Consider the following 10,120-nt stretch of genomic DNA (forward strand, 5'->3'; position numbering starts at 1 on the left):
AAGCCACTAGAGGGACTTAATTTTGTTTTTACAAGAAAAGGATTTTTTTGGTTGAAAATTCAGTAGTGATGATATAATTCCGATTTAAATGTTCGTATTCAAGCAGCGTAGTCTCAGGGTGAAAATCAGGTCAAAATGTTAAGATCAACCACATTCTATAATTTCTAGGGAAAGGGAGTTCAAGAAAATAGAACTTAACAAGTAGCGAGGTTGCTATACAGGTAATTATAATAAAGGTGGTATAAAATACCCTGTTAATGTCTACCTTATGATTATTATGTAGTTTGAGATGAAGATGACTATAATTCTCTTAATAAATACTTCCCAGAAATACATTATTTATTGTGTATCAGTATCGTGAGGGATGACAGAATACTTGCCTTGAACTCTAGTCCCTCTTGACAGTGATCTAATGTAAAACACCTGGCCTGAGAAATGCATCAACTAATAAATAAGTTAATAAGAAGTGCTTGGAATTTGTTGAAATGATTCTTTTAGGAGCCCCAGCAAGGGAAAACGAGAAGCACATTCCACAATCCAAACAGTGATCAAAGTGGCCATTCTTCCTGCCAGTCTTGGCACACGTGCTGGTCAGGCTGCATTGATTAAAGAGAGGATTAACTCCCTGCTGTCCCAAGTTTGTTTGAATGCACTGAGCCTGCCTGCAAACCTGGCTGGAAGCATGCCGGACTGTTTTCTCTGCTTCCATCAAGTCTGGCAGGTTGCAAGCTCACAGTTTTCCTTACTCATCCTTCACTAGGGTTTCCATAGTTGCTGAACTAAAGTCTGTGATATTCAATGCTGGCAGGGACTGGACCCTTCCTTCAAAGACTGAGCTGGTTTCAGCCACAAGGGCTCCCCCAATCTTTACCACAGGCTAGGATGTTAAAAGACCTGCTCTGATCCTTAATGCATTAAGAGGTCCACATAAAACAAATGTGGGAAATGAAGTTAAGAACAAATAGGGTGATTGAGACATGCTTTTGCAGCTTTATGAAATCAGGGGCGAAAAATTACATGATGACATTTGACGTTGGTGATTCCATCTAAAGCCCATTCTTGGTGCTTCGGTTCCCCTCGCCTGTCTTAGACCATTTGACTTCTGAGTCAGGCTGTCTCTCTAATAATTCTTGTCTGTCTACACTTGCTCGTTCCATTTCCAGACCTAACACTGCCTTGTTGGATCCAAGCTCCCCTGAATTCTCCACCGTGGTATCGGTGGGCGATTGGCTCCAGGCCATTAAAATGGACCGGTATAAGGATAACTTCACTGCTGCTGGTTATACCACACTAGAGGCTGTAGTGCACATGAACCAGGAGTAAGTACTCAGCGATGTAACACAAAAGGGTAAATCTAGATTTCATAGTATTTTGCTTCTTTTGCTTTGAGCTGCATAAGCATCCTACTCATTTTTTAAAAGAAAAGAAAACTGGAATGCCTTTCATTTTGATTGACTGAGTGTAATTTTGCACAGCCTCTATAAAGCACCTACATTGTTGCATTCAATTGCTTAATTAAACATTTTAATACACCTGCCTTGTTGTGCTGTATTAACTGTGGCTGATTCAAATGCATGTCTGCATGAAGCCCAGAAACGAGATTCTCAGCCCTCATCACGTTTTCCTCTCCCACTTTTTTCTCCCCCTACTTACAGTGACCTGGCCAGAATTGGCATCACAGCTATCACACACCAGAATAAGATCTTGAGCAGTGTCCAGGCAATGAGAACCCAAATGCAGCAGATACACGGCAGAATGGTTCCAGTCTGAGCCAGTATTGAATAAACTCAAAACTCTTGAAATTAGTTTACCTCATCCATGCACTTTAATTGAAGAACTGCACTTTTTTTACTTCGTCTTCGCCCTCTGAAATTAAAGAAAAAAAAATATTTGCAGTGTTGCTTGGTGTACAGATTGCTGAAACTGTGGGGCTTACAGAAATGACGACCATCATTTGAATTAGACCTGGAACAAATTGTTTCTCAGAAGTCCATCCATCCATCACCAATTTGTAAAATACATGTACCTATATAAATAGAACACCGCCTCCGGTTTCAATGCCGTATTTGCTGCCAGACACTGAGCTTCTCCAAGACATCCTTGATCTTCTCTCCATTTGGAATTACAACTGTAGTGCTTTGTTTGTGGCATAAATTACAGTCCATCCTTCTTTCACTGGAATGAAGACCATGTCCATTTTTGAAGGACTCAGTTAAACTTTTAAGGCTTGGTTCGTACCGGGGATAAAACCTAGGTGAACGTCATGTGACTCATCGGTGTTGCCGCTTGGTGCTCGGGCCACCTGGTGGATTATGCAGACACGCGGGGCTGGAGAGAAAAGGAAAGTGGATTTTAAAATAATAATAATAATAATAAAACCCAAGCACCATACCCCCTACCTGGACAAACGAGGTCTGTTTCTTTGGGCCCGAGGCTGTGCCATATAAGTCTTATCTGGGGACTCTACAAACTTATCGTAACTACCTTATGGATAGTGGATTGTGACAATCTTGTGTAGGGAAGTTTCATACTTTCCTCCTTTAAAGAAGCAAACCCAAATCTACAAGGTAAGACAAAAGAACCAGCAGTGAGTCCTTCTCCAATGAAAGCTTTTTTTTTTGAAACTTTCTTATTTGAAACACTGAGCAGTAAATATCTTTCATGGCTATCAGGTAGTTTGGGGTATTTTTTAAGATTTCAGTCCTCTTGACATTGGGAGAGGAGACCCAAAGCAGTATGGCTTCTCTACTGTTCTTCCAGGAAGAAGTGAAATAGGAACTATATGAGGTCAGGTTGGCATCTAGACCTCCACTGGCTGTGCTTTCTTTCATACTATGAGGGTCCTCTTGTCCTTTGGTGCCCTTCATTCCTGCCACAGATGCCTACTGAGCATCTTTTGGGTACTGGGTAGTAACCTCTAACCTTGTTGGGTCATGCACATGCCCCATTCTTTGGAGAATTTGCTTCAGTTAAGGAGTACTGGAGGGTCTTTCCATGAGTTTCATTTTTTTTTCCTTCTTTTTTTTTTTAATTTAATTTTTATTTTATATTGAAGTATAGTTGATTTACAATGTTGTGTTAGTTTCAGGTGTACAGCAAAGTGATTCAGTTATACATATACATATATCCACTGTTTTTCAGATTCTTTTCCCACAGAGGTTATTACAGAATACTGAGTAGAGTTCCCTGTGCTATACAGTAGGTCCTTGTTGGTTATCTGTTTTATATACAGTAGTGTGTATATGTTAATCCCAGCCTCCTAACTTATCCCTCCCCCACCCCTTTCCCCTTTGGTAACCATAAGTTTGTTTTTGAAGTCTGTGAGTCTGTTTCTGTTTTATAAATAAGTTCATTTGTATCATTTTTTTAGATTCCACATATAAGCGATATCATATGGTATTTGTCTTTCTCTGACTTACTTCACTTAGTGTGATAATCTCTAGGTCCATCAATATTGCTGCAAAATGGCATTATTTTATTCTCTTTATGGCTAAGTAATATTCCACTGTGTGTGTGTGTGTGTGTGTGTGTGTGTGTGTGTGTGTGTGTATATATGTTTATATATATATATATATACACACACCACATCTTCTTTATCCGTTTCTCTATCGATGGACATTTAAGGTTGCTTCCATGTCTTGGCTATTGTAAATAGTGCTGCAATGAACGTTGGGTGCCTGTATCTTTTCAAAGTGTGGTTTTTCCGGATACATGCCCAGGAGTGTTCCTGTCCTGCTCCAGTAGCCCCTGTACCAAACTGGGTCAGCCAAGGAGGATTTACCTAGATGTCAATGGTGAGACTTGGAAGTCACCTTGACTGACTCATTATCAGAAAGTGACCTACTAAAAAAATAGGCTTTTCATCCATCAAGCCCATTAGCCTTAGGTACTTCTATTTTAATCCCGGAATTTCTTCTTAAAACACGTGAATTTAAATGACTCTGTTCATTCCTAGAAGCAAATAGCCTAACTTTTTTGACTGGACAAATTTTTAACTCTTCCATTTTTATCACTTTTAAAGAAAAGCTTGGCTGATTTTAATGACCTTTCTCCCCCCTTGGTTTTATCCTTATAGAGCAAGGAATGTTAAATTTGATGCTGTCAAATCATGACAGTTTAGTAAAAACCTTTTTGCAACATTAGTTGTGAAAACTTTTCTGTTCAGAAGGAATGTGAAATTTGTTTTTTAAACTTCTCCAAGAATTTCTGTTTTATCACCGCTTTTGCTGAAGTCGGGGAGTTCTCGATATTCATGTTAAAAGTTGACAAATGTTGGGGAGGTTCGCTTGCTTTTAAAAAAAATTATTTTTTTTCCTTCTGTAAAGGAAAAAAAAGAAAATGTGGGATATTCTGTTTTCAGTCCCCACAGTCCAATTCAAATAAGGTAGCATTATAGTGTTATCTTGTGAGTAAAAAGAGAATGTTACCTTGCACACATTGAATAATTAAAAGTTTTGCTTTCTTACAATTAACAGCTTAAGACTTGAGGTATTTTTCTAAACATTGAACATAGTCAAAGCAGGACATTTTTAAAAGGAGAGTGTGTCAATTCTAAGATGTCCTAACATGTTAATGTAACGTACGGTGTTGGAGTGGATTTGTTACATCTTAGCAGGTATCTCTGCAAATGAAATATTCAGTTGAGAACTGAGGAAAAGGTGGAATATGAAATTCATTCAGAGATGGCTTTCTGAATCTTAATCTTTACACGTTGTCTGAGTTAGAGTCCAGGCCAATGGAAAGACCAAAAAAAGGCTTTCTATGTGTCTAAAATAATATCCAGTAGCAGTAAAAGTGTAACTCCACTGCTTCCAGGAAGTCATGCACGTTGAAAGAGAGATGTGAGGACAACAGGAATTTGTATTGTTTCCCAGGGTGTGGAGCCAGACTCTGGCATCCAGGCAGCTTGGATTCCAAAACCAACCGAGATGTTGACAGTGGGAAGTTCACTCTGTGTTTCTTTATAACTCAGTTCCTCCACCTGTAAATTAGCGATAATGACACTTTAACAATAACACCTTTCCTAACACATGGTGTTGTTGTGTATATGAACTAATCCTATGTAGAACACACTGAACTTCACAGAAGAAAGGAGTACTCTTCCTCCAAGGTTTCCCAAGTGTTATTCACCCATCTTTCACTTGTGAACCCAAACGTTTTATTGCAGCAGGCCAGAGCGGGGTGAAATGAAGTGCAGCGGTAGGGAGCTATCCAGATGAAGCTTCTTCACTTTCAATGGATGTATGAGGGTTTGGGGGTAGATGTGTATCTATACAGAAGGTGGTAGACCTATCAAATCACTCCTGTATTATTTAGCCTTGAAATGTATGAAATTGTTATTTTATAATTGGGAAGAATGAAATGTACAAGTAAGACCCCATTGCAATGAAAAGAACTGGATGATAAAGACACTTTGATGTCTTCATGACTGACTCAAAGGAACAAAGCTTTTGTTTATTTAGTCACCATGAAAGTCACATCTTTCACTCCTGATCCCACACAGACCACATGCTTTGTCTGGTCTCTGTTCAAGCAGTTCCTCACGATAAAGGGGTTGCTTGAATTCAAGGAAGAAAAGGTTTATTTTTCTCCCTTTTATTCTGACATCAACTAGATATAAGCCTCCACATTCCCACACTTTTTTCATATACGCACTGAGTATCCAAATAGCCCACTGAATATTACAAATATATTTATATCCAGGCATTTAGTGAAGAAGGGAGTTGGCAGACACAAACAGGACAAACGTGTTTTTGAGATGACCCTTTCTCCTCTAAGTAGCAAAAGAAAATCACCTTCAAAAAGTGTGTATATCCACATGGAGTTGGTTATTCTCCTTCAGAGTCTCTAAGGTCAAATTTGTGTTCACTTTGTCTTTCATGTAAATACATGTCTGTCTGATGGAATCCCTGCACGTTCAGGTTTAAAATACTATGTTCGATAGAGTACTGATTTCCAGAGAAGAAAGAGTTGGAAAAATAGATCTGATCCTTTTTCTTTAATTTTTTTCATAATTGTCAAAAATGAATGATGTTTACAAGTGACTACCTGAAGACCTTGGTAGTTATGTCCTTACCCACATTTATAATTTTAAGTTGCTTAAGAAGTAATGTCTATCTGAATATTTTATACAAAAATTTTATTACTTTCTCCAGGTAGACTAAAGTATTTTCTACAAGTCTAAGTAATGGTCATTTACCTCCAAGAAACTAAATTTGATGTATCTCCCTCACACAATAAACAACGCACATATACAAAACGAGCAGATAAATTGGTTTGATAAAATAAGGAAAATTATCTGTAATAAGATGCACTTTGGTCTGAATTTTTGCTCTACAGTTGAGGCCACCAACTGCTAAACACGGCCACTGTGGTGGAAGATATAGTCCAAGAGCAACCTTGATGGAAAGTTATCAAAAGGAAAGAAGAGGAGTTGCTTCTTTTGGCTTGAGTTGATTATTTGATGAATGAGAGGACAGTGGTTCCATTGCATTGTGCCAGCCTTGTTAGAATCTAGGCTGATGGGGCGGCTGCGACTGTCTCTTGGTGGACTTCAGTCCCCAAGACCTCCCTCACTGTGCCCATGGCCCCGGGTTCCCTCTCTCTACCTGTTATATGCAGATTGCACGGATCCTTTACTAATTAGATACTCCCATTCGTTAGAAGTTACTTTCTCTTTACGAAAAACATCCAATGCTTTTTATTTCGTAGCTGGCATTTTTTCAATCATATTGTTGAATATTGGTGGATTGGGATGTTTCCAGATGTGTCCCTAAAATACACAATTTCCCTCTTTGGAACAACTGACTTTTTAGAGTAGTACAATTTGCATCCTTTCAGCAGCTCTAAGCCCTTCTTGCACAAATGAACCATAACAGTTCAGAATTTTTATTTCAAAGAAAGGCTGTTTCCATAGTGGGTAAAGCTTGGCTGTTCACTCAGACTGTATGGATTCTAATCCCAGCTCCGCTACTTCAGAACGTACAAACACAGGCAGGTTTTTTAACCTCTCTATGTTTCCATATCCTCATCCATATAATAGGGATATGAATAGTATCTTCCTCTGAGTTATAATAATGAAGCTGTTAATAAACATTTTTATTATTATAGTTATCATTTTTTCAGAGGAGGAAAGTAAGAATCTATGATCTTCTCCCTGGACTCCTTACCGAGCCATCCTGCCTTCTCTGTACTTATACGGGTTGACAACTGGCTGGCGAGATAGGTTGATGTTTTGTCTGAAGTCTTGTTCTTTTCTCTCCAGGGAGTACATTCTGCTATCTTGGCCTCACAGCCCTTCCTTTTGATTACAAAGCCCACAGAAGCAAACAGAACACACCCTCCTCAGTTCCTCCTAAACGTGTTTCTTCTGCTTCTACTATGCCAGTTCTGGAGCAAAGACGCTGATGAAACAACACTCATTCCTGAAAAGAATACATTTCTGACTTTCAAATCCCCTTTCCCGGTGAAAGGAATGGCAAACATTCAAGCTTCAGCATCTGTTCTCCAATTGCACTGAGGAATGTCCTGTCTGGCAGCACCAGCTCTGCAGAGCCCTTGTTCCCCAACTCCTCTGGTTTTATTTATATGTATTTCCATAGCTCATTTCTGTATGTCCCTGCTGCATTGGTGTGGCAGCAAGTGACCGAAGGCTACAGGTTTTACCATGGACACCAGGTCCGGTGCCACCACACAAAACAAAGCCAGTTCCCGTGAGCTGCCTACGATATGCATTGCTGAAGTAACGTTTTACCCAGGGTGTGCCATCGCAGTGATATAAATATATTTTTTTCCTAGACTAAATATGAGCTGACTATCTCTTTTGATGTGTGTACATAGGTGTGTGTGTGTGTACGCGTGTGTACGTGTGTGTGAGTATATAACCTCATGCTTAGAACTGCCTGTGAATGTTGTGGAATGCTACACGTGGAGAGGTCTGGTTTGCCACCAGTTCTGAGATGAAGAGCCACGTGAGATAGTGGGCCTGGAAACCGTGCCCCATCCCCTTAGAAGGACAACCCGGAAGTGTTAAATGTCCTGTATCTATAAGTGTATTTTGTAGCAGCCACGCTAACCTTAGTAAGTCATCCTACAGCTTTGGACAGAGGCATTTTCACCTTAGCGGTGGAGTGATTTTAGAATATAAATCCATTCAGGTGACAACCCATCATCAAAATCACGAATTCTGATTGAACTCCTCATCTGAATCACCAGTTCCTTGGTGGAGGGAGAGAAGGGGATGGAATTTGTCTAGTAACCCCAAATGGAATACAAGTAGCCTTTGTTTTCCTGCATAAATGGACGTGTTGAATGCGAACAAATATATGCAATTCATATACTTTTGGAGATGAACGTAGACGCGTGTGTCGGCTTTGAGATGATGTGTCCTGGATTAATACTTTGTCTCCCAATATCACAGAAAAATACATGCCAGTGACTCTTGAGGTTAGCATAGTAGGGATGAAATGACCTCAAGCAACTTCAGGTTCCCAATTTACACGGAAAGTTCGACGGTTATGAATATGCAGCTAACTTCTGTGGCCCTCAAAAGCGCATCAGCCTTCCGGAATCTGAGGTCCAGTGTGTGAAGATTCAGTGTTGGTCTGATAATGTATACCGAAATCCAGCCAACATACTGCCAGTTTTCACAATCGGAGTGGCTGCCTTGCCTATTCTAAGCTATGGTTGCAGAAACTGTGGCCATTTATATAAGCTATAACATCAAATCAGGGAAAAATGGGGAAAAAAAAAAAAAGATTCCAAACCTTATATTGTTGGATAAGTAGAGAAAATCATCAATAAATATTTATTACATTCTGACAGGGTGTATGGCATTGTATTCTCATAACTACGCCAGAGTGACAAAGTTAATTCACCCCTTTTTGGGGACTTTAATATATTTCTAAAGGGATGTGCCTATGCATTGATGCCTGAAAAAATATGTATAAAGAAATGAGGTTGAACCCCTGAGTGGGTTTTCTTTCCCCGGAGGTCAGGGCAGGAGACCAACTTCAGGTGCTGTGTTTAGCCCCAGGAATGAATGCTGCCCTAGTGAGCTCAGATGCGAAGTCATACTCAGATGCTAAATCATTAGGCAGCATTAAGCTGTTCCCCTGCACCAAATCAAGTAGCTTCACCATGTGTTCGCTGGCCCCCCAAATTATTTTTAACAATCTTAAGAATGAAATGTTTCGGTGTGTTTTAAAAAGTTATTTTAAAGAAAAGTTATGCTCACTACACTGCTGGTGTGTGTTTTCGAGACCTCTTGTATTCAATCTGTGAAGGATATGTGTATTAATCCATACACACTTATAGCCTCAATATTTGTCTGAAGACACTTAAATTCTGACAAGTAAAAGAAAGTTCTAGAAGCAATATTTTCACTTCTTTAACATTCTCCAAACAACATCAAGCATTGGTACACACTGAAGAGTGCATTTATTTTTTGTATCACTCCAAGCATGTTGGAATATGCAAGGACTGTGGTTAAAATTAGAATGTATAAGGCATATTATAATTTAGTTCATACTGAAGAAGAAATTAACAGAACAATGCTTGGTTCAGACATGTTCCAAAATTTGAGCGATCTCTTGAGTTAGACATAGAGATTTTTCTATTTTGTTTTAATTTGTCAAGGTATTTTTTTTCCCTTCATGAACTTTAGGTACACATAACTTATGTCATTTATTTATGGTCTTTTATACCTAGTTTGTAAAATTGTAAAATAGCAAACTAAATGCAAAGAGTTTGCATTTGAAAATAATAAAGTAGTTGCCGTATACAAACGTGGAATCTAGTTGTCTCTTTTCAACAACTTTTGCCACATGCATCGTGTTTCTAAATTAATCGCTTGTTGTCATTTGGTTAGAACACAAAATCTTCAATTCTAATTTTGCTTATTTAGAGAATGAAAAGCGTTGATTTCTAAATGGCCCTCGCCCTTGAGAACGACAACGTATTAGCAAATCTACCTTAGATTCCGTGAGATCCTGTGTCCCACTGTAATTAAGACTGAACTTTGGTTAGAATTCAGTCTCCACCTCTTACTCATCATACAATCTAGGGCAAGTTTCTTAATTTCCCTGTGCCCGTTTCTTTGTAGAATGGCAATTACAATGCC

The 10,120-nt window shown here is 39.1% G+C and overlaps 1 protein-coding gene across 3 annotated transcripts in view; it reads left to right on the plus strand.

Moving 5' to 3' along the window:
* Positions 1-9,680, plus strand: part of EPHA4 (EPH receptor A4) — a 143,258-nt gene extending 133,578 nt beyond the window's left edge. Inside the window, exons 16-18 of one of the 3 annotated variants that reach the window (XR_003794018.1) lie at positions 1,164-1,348; positions 1,656-2,567; positions 7,265-7,417. Coding sequence is in view for 2 of the 3 variants with exons in the window: in XM_029225872.1 (XP_029081705.1) it covers positions 1,164-1,319; positions 1,656-1,770 (271 nt within the window). In the remaining variant the exon portion in view is untranslated. Of the gene's footprint in view, positions 1-1,163; positions 1,349-1,655; positions 2,568-7,264 lie in introns of those variants that run through there. The other 2 variants (XM_029225872.1, XM_029225874.1) reach the window with 2 other exon arrangements.
* The last annotated feature ends 440 nt before the right edge of the window (positions 9,681-10,120 follow it).

The sequence above is a fragment of the Monodon monoceros genome, unplaced genomic scaffold, assembly GCF_005190385.1.
Source record: "Monodon monoceros isolate NGI ecotype Baffin Bay Population unplaced genomic scaffold, NGI_Narwhal_1 Super_Scaffold_16, whole genome shotgun sequence".
NCBI classification, from domain to species: Eukaryota; Metazoa; Chordata; class Mammalia; order Artiodactyla; family Monodontidae; genus Monodon; species Monodon monoceros.